The 24833-nt window shown below is 41.3% G+C and overlaps 2 protein-coding genes across 5 annotated transcripts in view; one reads left to right on the top strand and one right to left on the bottom strand.

Annotated features, from left to right (window-relative positions):
• Positions 1-5577, top strand: part of kcnh7 (potassium voltage-gated channel subfamily H member 7) — a 235827-nt gene extending 230250 nt beyond the window's left edge. For all 4 annotated transcript variants that reach the window (XM_031893163.1, XM_031893164.1, XM_031893165.1 and 1 more), the window contains 2 exons: positions 238-430; positions 1208-5577. In XM_031893163.1, the coding sequence (XP_031749023.1) occupies positions 238-430; positions 1208-1474 (460 nt within the window). In that variant the 3' untranslated portion in view covers positions 1475-5577. The remainder of the gene's footprint in view (positions 1-237; positions 431-1207) is intronic.
• Positions 5578-10267: 4690 nt separating this feature from the next.
• On the bottom strand, positions 10268-24251 carry gca (grancalcin). Its single transcript, NM_001126075.1, is given in 8 exon segments — positions 10268-11978; positions 12898-12956; positions 14258-14371; positions 14782-14929; positions 16934-16977; positions 18615-18684; positions 20424-20549; positions 24228-24251. Coding segments are annotated over 8 exon segments (612 nt in total). The 3' UTR covers positions 10268-11951.
• Positions 24252-24833: the final 582 nt, after the last annotated feature.

Here is a 24833-nt window from a genome sequence, read left to right on the forward strand (position 1 = left end):
TTTGGACTTGCGTCAAATTTGTCCACGACAAATTTTTTATCCGTTTCGCAAAAAAATCCGCCAATGGCGAAACGCAGAAATTCGCTGCAAATCCATGCCTGCCAAAGCATTTTGCCCATCACTAGTTGCTATGAGTTACTCTTATTACCAAGTAACATAAGAAGAAGAGTAGGCAGGGAGTTCCAATACAGGATGAATGTAGAGGCATTGACTGAGGTGGATCATCTGTACTTACAGGTTAGAATTGCAAATGACATCCGATATTCAAGCCATTCTCCAGCTCCTGCAGAGGCAGTCGTCCCTCATCCCGCCGGCCTACAGTATGGTGACTGCCAGTTGTGAATATGCCAGGCCGACAGCTCGGCGGGTACAGAGCATGCATGCCAAGGCGTCCATCAAAACTGATAGAAGTTTCAGTCCTTCATCTCAGGCAAGTATTCAGATGTAGATCTGTAATGTACATAGGGCCACCGGGGCTAAAGCTGTACTTTCTGACCAATGGAAATGCTCCAGCTGGAGGGTGCTAGAAGTTGGAACTCAACAAAAAATGACAGTTGGACAACATGGATATAAAGTGTTTTTATTTCTGTTCTTTGCTGTACTTTCTAGCCAGTGAGTTGATTCTACGAGCCTACAGTGACCCATCGAGACAGGGCAACATGAATGCACCAATGTGGTCTTCATCATATTTGCCCCATATATATCTTGCTGAGTTTTAGCAAGATATTGGGTGGGCAGGCCCTCTCAAGGGCCCCATACAAAGGCCACTCAGCTTGGAAGAGCTGAATTGGAAGCTTTTATGAGCCTGTGCTTGACCTTCTTAACTGGTGGTCCAGAGACCCTCTTTTGGCAGACCTGCAAGAGACCTGCAAGAGGATGACTAGTGGCAAAATTTAAACTTGCTTTAGACTAGCAGGGGCTTTTGCTGGCCCCATGTCATCCCACCCCTCAATCCTAGATGTGGGAGCTGCTGTACCTATTAATAGATCACTGCTTCATATAAAGGACCCTCAATGAAGACTGTGATGTAGCACCACTTTGTTAACCAGAGCTTCTCTAATCTCCCATCTTGTTGATAAGCCCTTGACCACTAATGAACTCGTCATTTCTATGATGGTTTCTTATTTAATGGGGGCAACTATACACATCTTACTTTGAACATTAACAAAGTAATACCTTAATTATTATTGTTCTTTGTATCCCACAGAGCCCTGAACTTGCAGAACTTGAGAAATCAAGACCAAAATCCAAAGAATCACTTTCAAGTGGAGCTCACTTAAACCCAACTCCAGAAGACAACCCGGCGCAAGGGGTGGATCACGGACAAGAGCACCCATTAGAGAGCCAGCCCAGACATTGCCCGTCCTATCTCAATCCAATCAGACACACGTCCTTGCCAGATTCTTCCGTAAACAGCCTAGGGGTCGTAGGCCTAAACAGACATGAATCTGATCCTGGTCTTCCTGGGAACTAATCCAAAATTAGCTCATTTTCTAGTATACCTTCAAATAAAATGTAAGTGCTTTTAATGGCTGTTTTCCTCTTTGTATATAGAAATCCTCTATACTTGACTCAGGGGCAAAAATGGATATCTAATATGCAAAAGTACTGTATATTTTGATACATTTGAAGCTTATAAAGGTACAGCTGAAAAGTCATGTTGTAAAATCCTGTAAAGACTGTATGCTCAATACTTAAAACTGCCAGCATCACAAGGCACCTTATATTTTTTTAATTTCGTTTTTTTTTTAACCACTTGCATGTTATGAAATGGGTTTATATCGCATGAAGAATGGCATTAAATTATTTCACTGAGATGGAATGTTACTTGTCTGAATGCTTTTGCATCCGTTGGGTCAGCTTATGAAGACCATCCACGTCCAATGCAGAAATATCGAGCAAGGAGATTGCTTCAATTTAGTTTCAGTCCTGTCTACCGAGAATTTCTGCTGATCTAGTCTACGTCAGAATACTGTCAATTTGGACCAAATGTCACAATCCAGCTGAGAATGAATAAGGCGAGGAGCGTTGGGGAACCAAGGATCCTCTTTGGTGATTTAAGAAGAGCAATGTTGAGTTTCACATGACCCACATGGAAGGGTAGCTCTGTTCATTGTGACCTAATTAACCTGTCTGCCTTAGGCAATAAAACTAGAGAGTAAGCTCTACTGGGCAGGGTCCTGCTGTGCCTGAAAATTTTCCATAAGGAACTGCTAAATCTGTTGCTACAACAGAATGCATTTCAAATAGAAAACATTCATTCTTCATTCTAGATCAATGACTTTTGCTGTAGCCCACTGGCTTTTGGTTCATGTGCAACTTCACCCCAACTCAAAGCGATGAAAGTGGTTTGGACTAGAAAATGGTTCTGTAGAGTTTTTCCTGGTTCTGTAGGGGTTTTTCTCCCATTGGATTAACTATATGTGAACTGCTTGGGGTTTGTAGGCTGCTGGAGTGGTGGTATCTGCTCCCTTTGGTGGAAGATTCCATGCATGGACAGTAAACTTGTATTGCCTTACCTCAAAATTGATCAAGCCAGTGCACAGGTTTTATAAGTTGTCTGTGGCTGCTCCATATCATGTTTTTAAGTTGGATCTAAGTTATACCCACAAGTGGTGGGACAGGAACTCACATCTGCCCTGTGTTCTGGTGGTGTTTATTAGCTTACTGACTGCTGGGAATAGTAATACAGTAATACAATAATATTAGGATATTCAGTGGCCCAATGCTCCAGTGAGAATCCCAGCTGATATGTTTGCGGGGGTGCCAAAAGGCAAACTGCCCTGGGGCCTTGGAGTAGACAAAAACAGCTATAGAAGGTGACAATAAGGCAAGGTGGTGGCCGTGACACTTTATATTAATATCCCCCAATCTATGACCCTTTAGTTGTTTCATTGCCAGCACTGACAGCTTAACAGAGTTGGGTTCCTGAGAGGTCTAGGTAGATCAGAGGTTGGACAGCCTTTCTACTCCAGTATATAAAATAATGAGTCCTTTCCCCACTCCCAGCCCTTAAGGTAAAAGTAAAACCACCTAATTGCCTATCCAGTAATTTGGTGCAGAAGCAACATGTCTGCTTGAACATAAAAGCTACTGGAAAGTGAGATTTGTCCATCTATAAAGGGGTGCTAAACTTTCTTTGCTTAATGAGTTGCCACAGTTTTATGATATTTCTTTGTAAAGGCAATGGCAGACCTCGGGGATACTCCTGTCCCCCGGTGCCTTTTCTGGGTCATGTTTGGGCCTTATGGCTGGTCATGCTGTTAGATCACTCCCTTCATTTTGCTGACTTTGCCACCATTCTTAGCCCAGCTTGCACAGGTCGAGTTGCTATTGGCTGCTTAATTCATGGAAATACACTCGGCACAATGTAGATGAATAGATTATCATCTTGGTATGTGGCTGGGACAGTCAACCTTTGGCATTACAACTCCCAGCCTGCCTCACTCTCTTGGCTCATTATTCAGAATTGGTGTCCAGCATCTCAGTTTGTCTCTTTATACGACAGATATGCTTATTACTACATGTCCAATACTTATTCTGCCCATGGGATGGGACGATCATACGCTGCCCTGTGCCAGCCATTCCTGGCAATCCCTGCCTGCTCCAAATGCAACAAGCTCTGCATGCTGCCTGCTTCATTCATGATTTATTTGCCAATGCATGTTACATACAATCTATGTACAGTACTATTCCTTACGTGCTGCAATTATATACACAACCAGCAGGTGTCACTAGAGCCAAACCACTTTGCAATGTAAAATAGCTGGGAAAAGGATACTTTACGAAACGTTACGTTTTGTCGGTTGCTTTCTATTTTTGTCACCGTAGATTCTACATTTCCAAATTATCTTTTGACCTATGCAGAGTTGCACGTTTACTGGCAGGGTGGGCATTGCAAAAGGTGCCAGCATTAAATTGTTTTTAAAAAGAATTGTGGTGGAACCATTATATCTGTGAATGACAGTTTTTCTTGTGCACATATGGACACCTGGGAAAATATCAGTATACACTCTGACAATAAAGACACGTTTGCCAGGAAAGCTCAGAGTGGTCGCCTTGCAATAAGCAGAAGTGCAGTTAAGCTTTTATTCCCATTTACATGGTTGCCGTTAGAGTCCTACAGTGGCACGGAAACCCTGCTGGTTGTGGGTAGTATTTTCAGATGCGGGTATAGATGTGGGTCGGTGGGAGTGCAAGTTGGATTGTAGGTCTTTTCCATATATCTTAGCTTATAGTACCTATATTATCCATATTTTACATTTTTTTAAACTTTTTTTCTACCCCTACCCCTGATGTCACGCTTTGCAGCAACAGCACTTCCTGTTTAATGATGGTAAGCGGGTACAGGCTGCATGTGACGAGCCAGGAGTGACCCCCACACCCAGCCTGATAACGTTAGCTGCAACTTGCACGCCATTCACAAAAAATGCACAACAGCAGCAACTGCAGCGGGCACAACTTGGCACAGAGTAATGCTACAATTCTGCAGGAAAACACTGCATTGTGGGTGGAAAAAAAACATTGCAAACTTGCTTATGAAAATTGCACTTTGCCCGCAGCAGCTGTAAATGAGGCTCCATGTGTAACGCTGTGCAGAGGAGAGAAAAGGCGTTTTGGGGAGGGGATTATTTATCCGAAAAGTTTCTAGAGAGCTTTGTGCGGTTTTGTTGCCTTTCCTTCCTTTCCCTGACAGAGCAGCAGTTGTGCCCTGCTTTATGGCTTTTTTGCAGTCAGCATAACAGGATCTGTGGTAGAATGAATGGGATAAGAACTTAGGTGCAATTATAAAAGGTGTCATTTTATGAAGTTCCTAGGTATTTAATAACATGACAACCCTCTGAGTTCTTCCTGCATATTTGAATTGATGTTTTTTTAGTACCTCAGCACTCACTCTGCACAGAATAAAAGGCCCATTATCATCTCTTGCCTCGTGCAACCAGTATAGCGACTCCCTCCACCAATAGTGTGTGACTCCCTGGCAGTGTGTTTAGTGAGTCACTTTCTCCCCGTGCCCCGTGACTCAGGCACCAAAGCACGACTGTGACCAGATCTTCTCAATAGACTCAGCCACCTCTTCATGGAAAAGCAAATTTTATTATTGTTCAGTTGCCTCCTCCTTTCCCCCAGGCACTGACATAGTTTATTATTGCTCTGGGCTTATTTCTAAAACAGATATTGCCGGACCCTGGGTGCAACTGCCTCATTGGCAGACTGAGTGGCATCGCTGTGGCCCTAAGATATTGTTACTTTTATGAATTACAGATGCAACCAAGGATCTAGCTTAAGGCATACATACTGATTATACACCTACCACCTTTCCACCCTAGGCCTACCCCTAGTTCCGGCCCTGATGGTCACAGCAGTGATGAGAGAGGCAGTTGTAATGCCCCAGATGCCATTGGCCTTATTGATTTTGCTGTGAGGGTCTTGTGAGACTCTTGCTATATCTAGAATCCCTGCCATAAAGCAAGACAGGGTTATTGTTGCCATGGGTACCAGAAAGCACACAAGCACAGAAAGTGAATATTGTCAGTAGTCATTTTTCCAATACATCTTTATGAATTGCAACGGCTACATAGTCATTGCCTCTGTGCTATAGGCTAGGTATGTAGCCGATCATCCAGCAGCACTTTGGTTATTTATTATATTCTCAAAGACTGCATAAGTATTCGGCCGTAGATCGACTGTCAAGTCTTTTTTCTGGTTTTGGTCACCAAAGCGCAGGGCCATGTGGGGACAGTTCAATCATTCAGCCCCTGGGCCAGCAATTGGGTTATAATGGGTGCCGAGGCATACCAAGGCCAATGTGACTGATGTTGGGAATGGGAACCGGCAAGACAGTTCGTAAAGGGGTAGTTCACCTTTAAATTAACTTTCAGCATAATGTAGAAAGGCCTATTCTGAGACAATTTGCAATTGGTCTTCATTTTTATTATTTATGGGGTTTTTTTTAATTGTTTAGCTTTGTGTTCAGTTTGGAATTTCAAGAGCTATTTGTTTCCTAGGGTCCAGGTTAATCTAGCAACCAAGCAGTGATTTGAAAGAGAGACAGGAATACGAACAGAGGAGGGCCTTAATAGAAAGACAGGTAATAAAAAGTAACAATATCAAGAAAATGGTAGCCTCACGGAGCAATTGTTTTTTGGCTGCCGGGGTCAGGGATTCCCAATTGAAAGCTGGGAAGGGTCAGAAGGAGAAGGCAAATAATAACTATAAAAAATAATACAGTTATGGGACCCCTTATCTGGAAACCTGTTATCCAGAAAGCTCCGAATTAAGGAAAGCCTGTCTCCCATGGACTCCATTTTAATCAAATAATTCAGAATTTTAAAACTTGATTTCCCTTTTCTCTGTAATAATAAAACAGAACCTTTTACTTGATCCCAACTAAGATATAATTACCCCTTATTGGGGGCAGAACAATCCTATTGGGTTTATTTAATGGTTAAATGATTCCCTTTTCTCTGTAATAATAAAACAGTACCTGTACTTGATCCCAACTAAGATATAATTACCCCTTATTGGGGCAGAACAGCCCTATTGGGTTTATTTAATGGTTAAATGATTCCCTTTTCTCTGTAATAATAAAACAGTACCTTGTACTTGATCCCAACTAAGATATAATTACCCATTATTGGGGCAGAACAGCCCTATTGGGTTTATTTAATGGTTAAATGATTCCCTTTTCTCTGTAATAATAAAACAGTACCTGTACTTGATCCCAACTAAGATATAATTACCCCTTATTGGGGGCAGAACAGCCCTATTGGGTTTATTTAATGGTTAAATGATTCCCTTTTCTCTGTAATAATAAAACAGTACCTGTACTTGATCCCAACTAAGATATAATTACCCCTTATTGGGGGGCAGAACAGCCCTATTGGGTTTATTTCATGTTTAAATGATTCCCTTTTCTCTGTAATAATAAAACAGTACCTGTACTTGATCCCAACTAAGATATAATTACCCCTTATTGGGGGCAGAACAATCCTATTGGGTTTATTTAATGGTTAAATGATTCCCTTTTCTCTGTAATAATAAAACAGTACCTGTACTTGATCCCAACTAAGATATAATTACCCCTTATTGGGGGCAGAACAGCCCTATTGGGTTTAATTAATGTTTTATTGATTTTTTAGTAGACTTAACGTATGGAGATCCAAATTATGAAAAAAACCCTTATCCGGAATACCCTTGGTCCCGAGCATTCTGGAATGGGTCCTATACCTGTATATGAAGACCAAGTGAAAAGTTGCTAAGAAAAGGCCATGCTATAACATACAATAAAACATAGAATATCATTTCCCAGTGCCTGACGAACATTTCGCCTTCATCTCAATTAACATTTCTTTTTTTTTGTTTGTTTCCTTTTCTTCCCTGTGAATAAACTGGCGCTGAACATTCAAACTCATGAAAGTCAGCCATTTAAGTATTTTTACAGAAATACACTGTTTGCAAAAAAAAAAAATAAAAAAAAAAAAAAGTGGGGTGGGAAGGAAACAGGTTTGTACTGGAAGCATGTTTAGAAATAAGAGGTTTCAGTTCATTGCATTTCTATTTTGTAAGGTTATTTACCCAGACACGGGGCTCCTCCCACTGGGTACATATAGCATGGACTTGATTTTACAAGTATATATATATATATTATACCGGTATGTACATACTGTAAGTAGGCGATTTTAGTGAATGTACACGCTATAAATATTTAAATATACTAAGGTTAGATTTCTATATTGCTTGCGATATAAATATATATACATTTTTGCAACGTTTTACAACTCTGATCTGTAAATATGGAAATGTATACTTCACTGTAAAATATTTGCAAACCGATTTAGTAATTAGACAAAAGAATATATGCCTTGATATGTTAATAAAAGACGTAGTTTCGAAATTAAAAAAAAAAGTGTTTTTTTTTGTTTGTTTTTTTAACAAATATGGGATCTAGAAAACTGTTATTAGGAATGGTGCAAAAATAACCAGCAGTGTTCTGAGCATGTGCAATGCCACTGACACGCCTAGGGTACAAGGGCTGCTGCGCATAGCTTTGGGGGTCATTGCAGTTATACAGATGCTGAATCTTTAGGCTGGTGTAGTAAGTTCAGTATATAAAATATGGCATTTCTACCCATATTTGTTTAGTTATCCTTTAAACTACATAAAGACATTTATTCTCCAGAAAACTCAAGGCCTTAAAGAAAAACTATACCCCCAGAATGAATACTTAACTGGTATACAGTTTATATTATATGTGACCTATTAAAGAATCTCGCCAAACTGGAATATATATATCAGTAAATATTGTCCTTCTACTTCCTTTCCCTTGAGCCGCCATTTAGTGATGGGCTGTGTGCTCCCTCAGAGATCAGCTGACAGGAAATAATGCAGCTCTAACTGTAACAGGAAGTAGTGTGGCAGAAAAAGACAGAACTCTGCCCATTTATTGGCTGATGGGGCCTAGCATGTATGTGTGCCTTGGCTTGTTTGTGTGCACTGTGAATCCTATGATCCCAGGGGGCGGCCCTTAATTCCTAAAATGGCATTTAGGAAGTGCACACGTGCACTCCCACACACCAGTGAAGAGAGAAGAGGAAAACAGATCACACCAAAGAACTCCCACAGAGGTGAATGGGGGGGGGGGGGGGGGGGAGTCTAATTTTGGCACCTCCCCCCAATTCCTTCTCCCTTAAAGGAGAAGGAAAGGCTAAGTCACTTGGGGGTGCCAAAATGTTAGGCACCCCCAAGTGACTTAGAACGCCTACCTTGTACCCCGGGCTGGTGCCCCTGTACGGAGGGAACAGCACCAGCCCGGGGTAGCTGCCGGCGCTTCCTCCTTCCTCCTCGCTTGCGCGCGCATGCGCAGTTGAGTGAAAAGCCGAACTTAAACATTAAAGTCGGCTTTTCACTCTACTGCGCATGCGCCGGCCGGCGGATTTCGCCGGCAGCGCGCAAAGGAAGGAGGAAGCGGTGTCTACAGGTGCCCCGGGCTGGTGCTGTTCCCTCCGTACAGGGGCACCAGCCCGGGGTACAAGGTAGGCGCTCTAAGTCACTTGGGGGTGCCTAACATTTTGGCACCCCCAAGTGACTTAGCCTTTCCTTCTCCTTTAAAGGGACGCTAAACCCAACCGTAAAGCTGCCCCACTGCGCCCCCTTAGTTCTCTATAAAAAGTTAATGAAAAACATAATTACACATGGAAACCAATTCACCAATAAGAATTCTACTGACTGAAACTTAATTAAAGATGCAATAGAATTGACCAATGAGAATGCGGATTCCCAGCACTGTGTCAGGCATCTTGCTGTTATCTTACATATAGAGATTATAACGGCATTTTTTCCATTCATTATATGACACAGGAATGAGACATGGGGATAAAGGACAGACTTGTTCAGTGCTGGGAAACTGTGCTTAATGCTCCCAACTCCAATTGCTGGAACAGAGAACATGGAGCCAGATTTACACAGATCAGCTGGGATTCTCATTGGAGGATTCTTTTGCTGCTTTCAATGCTGCCGCGGGCACTGGAGAGCCTGAAAAGTGTTATTGTGAAATATTGCTTTAAGAATACAACTCTGATGTTGCTGGACTACAGCTCCCAGCATGCCTCAACCTTCATTATATGTTACATTATTCTGGGATTTGTAGTCCAGCAACAGCTGTAAACAGAGTAAAGTTTGGTTGAGCAGCTCTGGGCAGCAGGGTTTATTGTCCCTTTAAGGGTCCGATTTACAAAAGATGGGTGTGTTTTAAATATATGTATATAGCAGTCCTTCCAGTATAATCCGTGAGTGGCAGGTTCAGGTTTTTGCATTGCCAGATCAGTTATACCAGTTCCAGATATTATATATATTTCGAACCCAGGTGGTACTCTACCTGAGCTCTTACCTTACCTATATATATTTCTGGGCAGAACATTGGATTTTTATTTGATAAAAAAGTCAAATATGGCTTAAACACTTCTACCAACAAATACATTTTATAAAACCTCTATTATATTCATTTTTCCACCTTTAACGGACAGTGTACCCTTTCGTCCCACACAAGCTCAATGAATTAACATATTCCTAAATTAAAAATCTATGGCTTCCTTCATTTCATGCACTAATAAAAGGGGTAAATCAGAAAGCAGTTTCACTTTCTATTGGTTCTTGAGAGCAACAGGGGGAGGAGTCGGCAGTTAGGGTAATGGTACTTCCCCTTTAACAGAAACACAGATGCTCCTTATATTTCCCTTCAGGAAAGCAAAGCAGACAGAAGCCCCGGTAACTGAAGGTAGAACTCATTTATTCAGCAATTGCAATATTATTTGTGTTTGTTACAGAAAGTTATTACAGTGGTGCCAATCATTTACGCTTTATGTCACAGCACTTAGCGGTAGATATACCTGTATAAAAACAAAAAATAAACAAAAAAAAAAAAAACTGTACGGCAAAAAAAAAAAAAAAAATCCAAATACAACATTGATAACAAATGCACGGCAAAGTCTAAGCATTCCCAGCAGGTTTAGCTTGGGTAGGAGAGAGCGGGAAACATTTCCGGTTATGGCGGTAAACGGTGGAAATATTTCTTGGCTCACTCCTAACCTATTGAAGAATGTTACTGCCCCAGAACAGAGGCCTTTCTGCTAAACCCACCGTAGCAATGTGAGAATATGGGGTGGTAGGACACCCGACTGCAAGGTAGATCCCTCTCATCTATGTCTTAAAGTGATATCAACACAATTCTAAAATATATGCTGTGCAGTCCCCGAGACCCAGTATTCTGGGGATGGCACTTTATTCAAATTAATGTATTTTTAGGGCTGCAGCAGCCCAGCTACCTAGCCCTGAGGTGGCCTTGTATGTGGCCCTTTCAACTGGCTGAAAACTAGACATATCACTCAGGCACGTTTAGCGCATTAATGCAGTCCTCTCCCAACTGGTCTTTATTGGCCGCCATTACAATTAGATCATTGTCCCAGGGGTCAAAAGACTGATTAGTGCCCATATATTTTTGGCCAAATTGAGTAAAGATCACCTGGTTTGGCAACCCCACCAAATAAGTGGATATTTGAGTGAATGCCCACCATAACCCACCAAGGAGTGCTTTAGAAAGCTGGCCAGCTGCACACTACCATAGAGAAAAGCAGGCAAATCCAGTGCAGCTGGGGCGTAAAAGCGGAGGGTCCTGTAGCCCTGAAGAAGGCCAAGGAGATAAGGGACTGTGAACAGCACAAATGTCAAAACTGTGTTGGTATTCCCTTAATATATGGCTACATACAACCAAAAACCCACAAGCACTTTGTTCTTCATAGTAGAATATTCACATACGTGTAACAACTGTAATATGTATATATATATATATAATTGTGAAAAAGCACAATGCCATTAGTTGTGGGAAGAAATGACAATTCTTACCCTTGGCAACCCTAAGGGAGTTACCCCAAGAAGTCTCCAGGCTGTAAATGGAAAACACACAATGCCGCAAAATAAAGATGTAGAAAAAAAAAAAAAAAAAAAGAAGGATCCTTGAGAGAACTTTCAGCCAAATATGGAAGCGAAATTGAGCAAAGCCACAAAACGGGAAATGTTGCTTTCAGTTATCCAGTGCTATTTACTGTCAACTGGCATACAGGTAAGGGATCTATTATCCAGAATGCTTGGAGATTGGGTGTTTTCCAGGTAATGGGTGTTTCTGTAATGTGGAGCACCAAGCCTTATGGCTACTAAAAAAAACATTAAAGAGAAATGACAGTTTCCTATCAGAGTTGGATCCGGTTTCCCAAATAATACACTACAGCCGTATGTGTGCGAGGGATATCCAGAGTCTAATATTAAATGCCTGCAGGTGCTTGACAGGATGGAAGATGATGGTCCAAATTCACAGCTATGATGCTCAGTTCCTTCCGTACAGAAAAGTTCACATGTTGGGTTCTAATGCCACTCTTCATGGCTTGCTTGGAGAGGATTCAGATGGCCATGGTGCACTGCAAAAACTGCACAACACAGCCGATTAATAGACTGGAAGTCACATGTCCTAATGATTGCTGTAACACAAAGGAGCCTCACACAGCTGTTATGTTGTCACACCTTAGGGCTAGGGCTGTATTTACCATATAGGTATCATGGGCCTATGCCTTGGGTGGCAGCTTTAGGGGGGGCAACCACGGGCACCTATATAGTAACATGGACCTAAAACAGTCCTGTTTGGGGTAGTAATGGTTTCTAATGGACACTTTAGGCTCAGAAATAAAATGCCAGAGGGGCAGCTGTAAGATGCAATAGTTACTATTTAACAGGCTGGCAGGGGGTTGTTTGGGGCTCTGTTTACTTGAAATGCCAGGACCTATTTTGGATCCCAGTCCAAACCGATGAGGCTACTTCTTTTCTATGCCAGGAAACAGATACACTAACTGTAAACCCACCCCCTCTCTGTTAAGGTGGCCATACACCTTCCAATTACATTGTTCCCAACCCCCACTGATGTTCAGGGCTGAATAGTCAGATATGGAGGTAGATTCTTCCCCCTATCTAATGATTCAGTCCTAAACACAGATTTTGCTCAGTCGCCGCTCTTTCATCCCGTCTGATCGCCAAGACAGCCGACATCAGAAACTTTTTCGATACCTGTGGTCTCGTCAATTCACCTATCACATATCGTAGGAAACCTTGTATCGCAAGATAATATCAGTGCGTGTATGGCCAGCTTTAGAGAAAACCCTGATACAGGCAGCTCACAAAGATTCTGAAAACCAGAGATGGGTACAACAGAGTATGGGCTGCCTGAGTAAATATGGAGTGAGCACTAGTGTAATCTCTCTTATTGGATTTATCCTGTTCCTGCTCTTTCTGTATTTACTTAAAAACACTAAATAAATCCCTACATAACAATGACCGAAAGCAATAGATACTTACATCATCATATATAAAATTGACAAATCCTTGCTGCATGCCGTCTCTCCTCCTAAACACATCTGTAAAGTAAAGAGTAGACATTTATAGCTTTGCATGAAGGAAAGACATTGCACAATGTTCATAATAAAACATGTGACATAAATAGCCTGGGGGGAAAAAAACTGACAATGCCACATTGTAAAAATAGAAAGGATTGTTTGTTTACTATGGAGGAAAAAGCTGGCTGTACACCCAAAGATCCACTCGTCTGGCGAGGTTGTCAAACAGCAGGATTTTTGCCCATCGTTTGCCATAGGAGAACGCAAGATAAAACCTACTTACACATGGGAAACTAGCAGCAATTGTTGTAGTTCAGAGCTTGCAATTTATCGTTCACCATTTTAAGGCATATGGGCCATTGTGTTACTAAAGTCCATATCGAAAATGGTATCCCAAACTCAATACAAAGTCTCGACTTAAAAATTTATATTTTTATTCAAAATGTCCATATTAATGACAAGGCAGCACTCTGTGGGGTCTGTATTCTTTTAATATGGATATTTTGAATAAAAATATACTTTGTTTTGAGTTTGGGATACCATTTTTTATAAGGACTTAAGATACAGCCCCTAGATTAAAGGGCATATCTAATCAATTTTGGCCCTTCTGGACTGGCCATGGAGGAGCCTCATCACCAGTAAATTGTGAACCATTGTGTTACTGACACCACTGCAGCACAAGAGCAGAAATTGCTCCAGGTTCCACAGTAAGCTCGCCTTAGGGTAGGGAACAATTGAGTGTTGTGTCACCCTGGTGTTTTAAAGCTCACCCAATGACAAGTCAATTTTCCATTCCATTGTGGGGTTATGGGAGGGATAGTAATTAAGTAAAAAAAGGAAACATGCTTAAAGGAACAGTAACACCAAAAAATTAAAGTATATAAAAGTCATCCCAATATTTTGTATTGCTGCCCTGCACTGGTACAACTGGTATGTTTGCCTTAGAAACCCTACTATAAGCCATGGGTGCTTGAATGGCTGCACCCATGGCTACACAGCAGCTTATTTATATAAACTATAGTAGTGATATTGTAGCAAATACACAACTTTTACCAGTGCAAGGCAACAGAACATTATATTTCATTTACTTTTGTTACTGTTCCCTTAGCAGTCTGTCCATTTAAGCTATTCTAAATGTTAACTTCACCTTTAAAGTTAGTGATCCCATAAGCACCCATATATGCCTAAAGTCTGCTTGTATGTAAACTTTAAATCACGTGAGATGCATTCAATGTGCTGTATTTCAAGTGTATTCCAAAATCATAAATCACAGATTAAACCAAAGCAGCCTATCACCTTGGCACACAAAGGAGAAAATATACCTGTTAATGCACGCAGCTTTACACAGCAGGCGACATAGTCATCAAAATAAATTCGGCCATTTTTGCTGTAACGTTTTACGATGGTGCTCAGCGTTGGCGGAGATAACCTGTAACCTTCAACAGAAAGGTTCAAAATTATTTTTGGCTGTTTTTAATACTCCTGGAAAAAAAAATAAGCAAGCCTAAACATAAAGTTTTGTTCCTGTATTGTGGCTCGATGATCCCAACTAATATCTATGTATCATGTATGGCAGTTGGCTCATCAATTTGGCAGGTATGAAAATTTTATCTGCCACTGAATGGGAGGAGCCACAGCTCCACATCACTACTTGCTGTTCCGATCGTCTGGGCTGTCTGCTTGAATTAAAGAAACAATATAATAAAGGGTAACTGTACGGCCCCTTGTGCAGTATCCACCAAACATTAATTTGGAATAGCCAATCAGTTATGTTCATGCTACACTACTATAAAGGATTCTCTGGCTGTTTCTGAATCTGCACACACGTGCCCATTAATCTGCTTACCCATTGCGAAGATAGCTTGGTTTAACTCATGTGGCTCCACTGTTCCACTTCTGTCCTGATCAAACGTACAGAAGTTTTGCTTCCAGGCACTCAAGGCCCCCCAAACTTCTTTGAACTCACTGAATCCCATCTTGCCAGTAAAGTCCCTCTGGTTTAGGTTGATTAAAGAATATTTTCTATTTTAAAAGGCACATTGTCCAATCTTTATATTGTAAAACCAGTTTAAGTATTTGTATCTATGTATGTATCTATCCATCCATCCATCCATCCATCATATCTTACCATAAGGAAACATCAACAGACTACTTTTATCAATGATATTTCTCTCTATACTAGAGGTTCCCGTTTTTGTTTTTTTTTTTTACCAGTGAGCCTCATTTAAATGTAAAAAGAGTTGGAGACCACCACATGCATGAAAAATGGACCTGGGGGTTCCCAATAAGGTCTGCGATTGGCTATTTGGTAGCCCCTGTGTAGACTGGCAGCCAACAGGAGGTTCTACTTGTCAGTACAACAGGTTTTTATACAACCAAAACTTCCCTCCAAGCCAGGAATTAAAAAATGAGCACCTGCTTTAAGGCCACTGGGAGTAAGGCTGATGCCACACGCGGCGTAGGGCTGATTTTTTCGGCAATCGGAAAAACGCTTGCCGAAAAATCAGCCCTACGCCTGCTACTTGTGCCTGCACCCGAATGAATGGGATACGCTCGGGTGCAGGCACATGTAGCCGGTATACGCAAGAAAACGCGAGACTTTTGCATTCTCTCTCGTTTTCTTGCGTATACCGGCTACATGTGCCTGCACCCGAGCGTATCCCATTCATTCGGGTGCAGGCACAGTAGGAGGCGTAGGGCTGAATTTTCGGCAAGCGTTTATCCGCTTGCCGAAAATTTCAGCCCTACGCCTCCTGTGGCATTAGCCATACATCCAAGGTTGGGGATCAGTGCTCTATACCATAGTTTTTATTTTGCTCTTTAACAAGAAAGCCTTTCCCACTGCTAATATATATTATATAAAATATATAATATATAAATCTTTTACTTATAAAACACATGGGGCCACAGGCAATTTTGTCACTGGGATTAATCTCCTCCAGTAAGTTCCCTTCACACCGGCATTAACCTTAACTGCCAGTGGGAAAACATACGCATCGCTGCTGCTTCCTCTAGTAGTCAGAGGCTACTTTGGATGCATATTGGCCATCAATGCCAATCTAGTGCTATCTCCCCAGAACCAAAAGCTCTACATTGTTTCTATCACAATCCAGCAGTCTGATCTGTATGTACGAGGAAAGTGAAATTACACTGATTGTGCCCAATTTTAGACAGATGGAAGCACAAGACTTGAAGGAAGTACAACAAAATAAATACCCTTTAGGTGTCTGCTCCAGTGTGGGCTACAAAATGTCTAAAGATACCAGCAAAATGTATGAATCATGCAACCACTGGTTCATACAGGCATTAGGGTTAAGAGATACTTAGTAGCAGCTACTTTTTCATGGCTACTAGATGCCAAAAAATACCTTGCCATAGACAATACTGAGAATCGCCTCTGTTAAAACACAAGTAGAGACAATTATCAGTAAATGACCAGCATTGTCTATTTTAGTAGCCACAACAAGTAGCTGCCATTAGTAGCTCTGTGTGTTTTCAACCTTACGCTAGGCCTGGACAGTGCGTGATTCAGTACTGGCAGAAATTCACACTGACTCCAAGATTTGTGTCAGTGCTTATCTAATTAACTAAACATTAAACTTTGTGTTGAAGGTGCAAATAAACTTGCCGTTTCCTAGTGACAGCATCCCTCTAGAATTAAAAACCCCACCCAAACTGTTGGGCTTCGGAGCAGAAGCAGGCAGAGCAATTAGCAGTGACGTTGGGAAAACAAAAGATAAATGATTAATGAAGATGTGCCCATTTAGCAAATGAACCACAGTCCCACAAAGCCACCACAACAGCAAGACCAATTAGTATCATTAGCTGGGAATATTTCATTGTCAGGCTGCAGGGGGGACCTATACCAGATTAACTGGGTGAAACCAATCTGATGATGCACTGGTAGGTAGATAGCAGGATTGTTTTGCCAGTTTAACCTCAGCTACAAATGTAGTGGCACACACGGCAGAACAGGGAGCAAACTTTATGAAGGATACATCCAACATGGCGATCAAAACTCGGCATGTCTCCAAGCTGAAAGCTAGAGTAGGAAAAAAAATAAAGAGATTATTATCCTTTAGTTATAGAGCACACACATATTCTGCAGCTCTTGATAGAGATTATACATCATTCATATCAAATGATAAGAAATACATTGCTCTTTGTTCTGGTACCACTAACAATGATCTCCATCTGTCTGTTCCCCCAAATGCAGGGAGTTACAGTTCAGCTGGAGAGTCACAGTTTGGGAGCGACTGACCTTACAAAGACTAAACATTCTCTGCAATGTCTTTTAGGGTGATTTTCCCTTCATATACATGTATGGGACCTGTTATCTAGAATGCTTGGGACCTGGTGTTTTCCAGTTATGGTCTTTTCATAATTTGAATCACCATAATTTAAGCCTACTAAAAAAAATAATTTAAACATTAAATAAACCCAATAGGAAAGTTTTGCCTTCAGTAACAATTGATTACATCTTAGTTAGGATCAAGTACAAGGTATTGTTTTGGTATTACAGAGAAAAAAAAAATCTTTTTTAAAAATGTAAAATTTGAACAAGTGTATACAGCATATATGGCCAGAATGTTCTCTGTATATAAACAGTGTCATTGTCCAGGAAAGGAATAAAAAAAAATATCTATGCAAAACCAGAACTCAGAACTACTTAGTTACCACCTCTACATTACAAAGGATTACTTACTAACACAGTTGCGAAATTGCTCCAGGGCAAGTTACCAAGAGCAACCAATGAGATGTTTTTTACATGAGCCCATTCCATTGTGGGGCAGAAACTTAAGGGCAGATATATCAAAGTGTAAAATTAGAGCTCACCAGAGAAAAATTCACCCACTTTCTATTGATTCCTATAGGATTTTTAGAAGCTTATTTATTAATAGGTGAAATAAATACGCTTCTAAAGATTCTATAGAAATTAAGGGTGAATTTTATGGTCAATCTTTACATTGATAAATCTGCCCCTTTGAGTGCCAAAATATTGTATCCTTGGTTCTTAACCTTGTCCGACTGTTGCCTTTTTCATCGATCCGTGAGGTTTGGAGAGATGGTATAGATCAGTATTTCAGGCTATCAGATCATCTCACTACTCCCCAAGCCTGGCATGGAGCAGAGAGCAGATGAAACTTTACTGCTTCATACAGGAAAAGGTCAGTTTCACTTTAAAGGGATTCGGTCATGATTTTTATGATGTACTTTTTTATTATTTCTAAATTACACGGTTTACAAAGCAAATAATTCACTCTACCATTTAAAATTTTATTCTTGAACCAACAAATTTATTTTTTAGCTGTAATATTGGTGTGTAGGCGTCATCTCAGTGCATTGTGCCTGAGTCTGAGCTTTCAGAAGGAGCCAGCGCTACACATTAGAACTGCTTTCAGGTAACCTATTGTTTCTCCTACTCCCATGTAACTGGAGGAGTCCCTAGCCGGACTTGGATTTCTTACTATTGAGTACTATTCTGATATCTACTAGGAGCTGCTAGGATTCTGCTGGAGAAGCTCTATTAACTGATACATTTTGAAAAAAAAGTTTCCCTGTGACAGTATTCCTGTAACGTGCTCTGAAAGAACGAAAGTTGCAGACATCTATAATTAAGTAAAAATATTAATGTTAAGATTCATAAGCACACAGGCAGTTTTTTTTTTTCAGACTTACGAGTATAAGTGCCCTGGATTCCAGCCTGTGTTAAGCATCTCTGTAGTTCTTCAGCATCTATTTCACCATCCTACAGAATAACAGCTGATTTAATAAACACACACCCAAATGTAGATACTCAACTAGCACAGAATGGTCACTGCTCAGCTAGAAGGTCCCTCCATTTCTATAGAATACTAAATGTGCATACCTGGTAAACATGCCATTGCTCTGGTCACTTGCTGCTGCATTTTAATATCAATGACACCTAGATAATCTCTTTCCCCGTATTTAATCATAAGAAGTACAGTACTACTTAAATAAACACAGGTAAGTGGTTTACAAACTACTGAATTTAGAAAACCAATCTGCATATGTAATAAACACAATTCTGCCAACAGACTGTTAGTCAGTGTTTCCAGCTTGAATGTCTTGTGGATAAGCAACACTGAAAGACCTAGATGGCACTGTGCATTAATATGATATTTGGTATCCTCTGTTACTAGTAGCTAGGTATGAACTAGTTATTAGGACAAAGGCCAGTGTGTATCTTATCAATCTTAGCTACTATTCTAACACTTGGCATCCTGGTCTAAGCTTATTACTGCATCTTTAGAGCAAAGTCTTAGACAATGTCTTCAAACCATTCATTATGTTTTGTCAACTTAAATGGACACTAAACCTCGACCATAAAGTTATCCCACCATGCCCCCTAGCTCTTAATTACACATAGAAAATAATTCACCAATGACAGTTCTACTGACCAAAAAACAATTACAGATCAGCTGGGATTCTCATTGGAGGATTATTTTGCATCTTAATGCGGCCCCCCCAGGTCCTTAAGAGCTAGGGAAAAGATTTACTAATTGCTTTATGGATAAAATGCAGATGTTGCAGGACTACAGCTCCCAGTGTGCCTTAACCTCAATTATATGTGAAAGTAGGCAGGGATTTGAAGTCCAACAACAAATAAAGTGTGGTTGAGCAGTGCAGTGGGGTTTAGTGTCCTTTTAAAGCAAAGCTGTGCCTGAATGAAACATCTATACGAACAAGAAGATAAGCAATAAAAACAATAACAGCAACATTGTAGCCTTGGAGTATTAGGTGCTTGACCAACAGAGTCAATAGAGGAAGGAAAATAATAATAAATAAAAAATAAAGACCAAATGAGAAGGCCATTTTATAACATGCTACAGGTAAACTTAAAGGTGAGCTACCCTTAACATTACTATCACATTTGTGGTTTAAAGGAAAACTATAGCCCCAGAATGAATACCTAACCAACAAATAGTTTATATTATGTTAAGTGACCTAGAAGAATCTTGCCAAACTTGGCTTGTTTGTGTGCACTGTGAATCCCAGGATGGCAGCCCTTAATTCTTAACATGGCAGTTTTCTATTTAGGATTACCCAATAGCACATACTACTAAAAAAAAAAGTATATTTTTATGAAAATGGTTTATTTAGATGAAACAGGGTTTTACATACATAGAGCTTGTTTATGCAATATATTTTTATAGAGACCTACATTGTTTGGGGGTATAGTTTTCCTTTAAGTCAGAATGGCATGAGGCCTAACACAGGTGAATAACCGCCAATATTAAGCTTTTTAGGATATAAATAAAACACAAAGTGCTATATTTGTGTATATATATATATATATATATATATATACACACACACACATACACATGAAGGCATCAGCTTTATTGCTATATGGTGGCTGATTTTATTTTGGCCTCTAGATCAGTAGTTTCCTCCCATTTACAGAGAGCTGTTAAATAGAAATCTTAGGGGAGTGTCGCCAATGGGACTCAGAATAGTAGGTACCTGTCCAGCCACAGCTCGGAAATACCCCCACAAGGGATCGCCTTCATGATACTGGGGCTGCCCAAAGTATCCGCCCTGTGCCATGGTCTGTCCCATCATTTGCATGTGAGGATTCATGTTGCCGTACTGCAAAACATATAAGAGGTGTGTAAGCAACACAATCACAGGCAGGATACATGTATTCCACAGGGTCATTCAAGAAAACCTAGATGGTTTGCATTTAAAAAAAAAAAGGCCCATCATATAGTCATTCTGCGCTGGTTTACTGGTTAAAAGACTGCCTACAGGTAACATGTGGCTAGTTTAGTGAAAGTGGCTCAGTCAAAATATAAAGAAAGCAAAGAGGAGCAATAATGTTTAAAGGGGTGCTTCACCTTATGTTAAAGAATGTCCTATTTCCAGCAACTTTGCAGTTAGTCTTCATGATTTTTTTTTTTTATTGTTTTGTAATTATTTGCCTTCCTTTTCTGCCTCTTTCCACTTACTGATGGGGGGGTCACTAACTCCAGCAGACTTAGAACTATTGCTCTCTGACACCAACATTTTATTGTCAGTTTTCATTACTTATATTTGATTCTGCCCTTCGCCTATTCATATTTCTCTCAATCAAATCACTGCCTGGTCGCTAGGGTAAATAAGACCCTAGCAACCAGATAGATGCTGAAATACCAAATTTGGAGAGCTGCAGAACTAAAAGATAAATAGATGAAGAAAAAAAAATAAACACTAACTGCAAATTCTTTCAAAAATCACTGTCTACATCATACTAAAAATACATTTAAAAGGTGAACAACCCCCTATATGAGAACTAAAGTCACGTTTTAATTGGGGGTCCCCTGCATGCAAGGAAACCCACCCACACAGTCCTGCTCCTCATACCAACCTTGAAAATGCAGAGTTGTGTAGTGGGTTGGCAGCTGCCATGACATAAATAAAATCTAATTAATGGCCAATACCATTATGTGTCCCACCCATCCCAGATACTTAAAAACAATATGTAACAACCCCTTTCCCTATATAACTGGGTGAAATATTATGAGAGGAAATGTAGAAAGCAATGAGCGTGTAACCGCAGGAGGTTAAGCAAGGAAGAGAATGCAAAATAAAGATGCAACTAGTCTGAACCTGAGCGCCATGAATAGATACAGGCTTCTAACCAACCAGGGGAAAGTTCAGTATGTAAATAAAGGGGAAGTAATAGTGCAGAAACAGTGAATAGATGAAATATGTTCATTTGTTTAGCAATTCTGCACAAGTAGCTGGAAGGAACCCTTTCCCATCAGAAGGCACCTAAACCAGGTGGGTCTGAAGGTGTAGCACTCGATTATGATTTGATAGGCACAAGCCATTTATATGGGGTATTGGCAAACGATGTATAAAAGCAACAATGGAACAATCCATCTAGAATCCTCAGAGGAGTGAAGTTTCAGTTATCATTCTGCTTCTCCAAGTGACTTTTCAATTTAATTTTAAGGCCAAAGGGACATGAGGAAATATTTTTCTTGATGACAGGCCGCACTGGTGTCTTTACACAGACACAGTGAGCAACGATCATCAAAAACGCATTCTTTGGATTATCCAGGACCATTATATTCAGCAGTCTTGCTCAGTTATTTGTGCTTGTACCAGTCACTCACGGACATTCTCTAACATCTTGGTTCCTTGTTTTCCTGTTGCCTATTGCCCAGTCAGCGACTTCTCAATAGTAAAGGTCCCCATACACGGGCCGATTCTAGCTGCCAATATGGGTCCCTTAGACCGATTCGGCAGCTAATCGGCCCATGTATGGGCACCACCGGCGGGACTGCTCGACCGATATCTGGCCTGAAATCGGGCAGATATCGACCTGGCAGGTTAAAAAATCTAGTCGGATTGCGGACCGCATTGGCTCGTTGATGCGGCCCCCGGACCGACTTTGCCTATGCCTGTCATTATAATTCGATTGTTTGGCCCCAGGGCCAAACGATCAAATTAGCCTGGATTCTCCCGATATCGCCCACCCGTAGGTGGGGTATATCGGGAGATGATCCGCTCGCTTGGCGACATCGCCAAACGAGTGGATCTTAAGGTGTATGGGCACCTTTAGAGAAGAGAATGGAAGGGGGCTTTGCGTGGACAAGCTGGGATGTATGTGAAATGGTCACACTGGACTAAAGGGGGACCAGGACCAAGCAGCTAAGGGAGACATATTGGATAAATGGAAAAAGACTCTAATCCTGTAGGCAATTATGAATAATACATGGTGCTGGTTTCACTTTGAGCTAAACATTAATCCTTTCTGTAAAAATGGCCCCTTTATTGGAGATCCCTATAGTTCCTGTCAGGTCCCTGTCTGTTTGAAATGAAGGGTGGGCGTGTCATAACAGTCCCTGACAAAACCACAGCAGAAGGGGGATAGCCAATCACAGCCTTGCACTCATACAAGCAAAGAAAGACTTCAGTTCCCTATCAGGTCAGTCTATCTGCTCATTAGTTCCTATCCTGCAATGCCTACACTGAGAGACCCCGGCCCCCCTGCACATCCTGAGAATTCAGCCAGCAGGAAGTGGAACAGATGGGTGGGACTAGTGGGGTTTTGGTGGAATTTCTCAATAAATATCAGTTCAAAACACAACTTTTTTTTTTTTAAGCACAATCCTTCTATATTTAGGAGTATAGTTCACTGGTACATTCATTTTTATATAATACGTCTCCTTTAAACAGGGAGTTATTACAGGAAAAAGGAATTGGGAAGCCACAACATACAGAAGGTGAGGAGAGAACTGCCAGGCTGATAAAGCACTACCTGTTCTCATTCGTGAAAAAATAAGAACTGAGAGCTGCGATAAGAAATAATGAGTAAAGGGTTACAAAACCCTAATTGGTTGGTGCCGATTTGTTTGCACCCCCAGTGACCACTTGGCTCTTATCCAGGTTAGGAGTTGGCCCAGGGACATGGGTCAGCCCCATCTTTCCCAGCACTTTCTCACTGGGCTCATGGGCAATATAGAAATCCTTAGAAGACATCTGTACAGTGTATGCCCAGTTCCAGGGAAAGTCTGGGAAGATACCAGCTGCCCGCCTTCCAGAAGACTACCCTGGGCCAAGTGCACTTTAAAATAAATAAATAAATCAGGAGCAGTAAGGTAAGAGTTAAGTGATCCAAATCTTTGGGGGTGGGGGGCAATACTAACCAGCAACCCACTGACATGAACTTTTAGAGCAGTTAAGTTTGCTAAGGGAAAGCTAAACCCAAAAAGATCCAAACTTGAATCACTACTTACATAGAGAAACAGATACAATTTGAAATTCAAGATGATTCCTAGTAATCAGGTGCCCAATCTGAACCATTATGGTGGAAACTTTGCTTTGTGAGCCCCAATGGAACCCAGGGATTCCCAGTTGAAGCCATTATCCTCCCTGCTAGGGCCCCAGGATCCCCAGGGCAGCTAACACATACAATATTTAGCACGGACAAACGGACTCTGCGGGGCCAGTCTTACTGCTTTGTTCACATGAGATCCCAGCACCAAGCTCTGGGAACCTACTACCAATAGGAATCCAGCTGTTGTTTACCTACAACTACCCAATCGCTATGTGGGCCCACAACATCCTATGCCTTTATAGCAACTACTACACCCTAGAAAGATCGAACAGGCAACCGCATAGGCTACCAGAGAATGCTGGGAATTGTAGTCCTACGTCCAAAGTCACCCGTTCAGTATAAAATGCAGCCTTATTGGCACCGCAAACCCCCTTTGCCTTGCGGTCCCAATACGGGGCTACTTAGGCCATAAGCACCCCCCAACTCCGTGCCATACTCACGCCGCCATATCCAGGGTACGCCATGGCTGCTGGAAAGTGACAGTGCTCACGGTTCTTCCCTAAAAATACCTTGCTGAGTAAAAGCGCGTCAACAAATCTGTGGAAGTGTAAGGGGCCAATCAGCGTCCCCTAGGCCCAATCTTCCCGCTACCTATTGGCTTTCAGAGAGCGACTGCAGAAAAACCCGCCCCTTTACAACGTCATCAGAAACGCTGACATTTTTCCGCGACCGCACCCCGCAGAAAGAATGACTTTTACGGGTTTTCCCCTGTATATTTGTATTTCATTGGCCACCGTGATAGGCGTCACCTATAGGACTCCGCCTACCCTTGAGTGACAGGCCTGCCTTGTTGCTAGGTGACGGCGCGTATGAGTTTCACTTCATTGTTTCAAAAACCCATTGGGGTGTTACGTGGACCATTTGACAAGTGGAAACTGCATTTTCAGCCTCTCCCATATTTAGGGACGTGAATAAAGATGTATATAATAGCTAGCTGCATGTTTATGGGAAGGGTTTATTAAAAAGAAAGAGTAAGGTCTTTATTGCAGGGCCTTTTGACCATGAAAAGGCCTCACTAGGTCCCCTAAAACTCAAGGGAACTGCCA

This window comes from Xenopus tropicalis, chromosome 9, assembly GCF_000004195.4.
Source record: "Xenopus tropicalis strain Nigerian chromosome 9, UCB_Xtro_10.0, whole genome shotgun sequence".
Classification (NCBI taxonomy): domain Eukaryota; kingdom Metazoa; phylum Chordata; class Amphibia; order Anura; family Pipidae; genus Xenopus; species Xenopus tropicalis.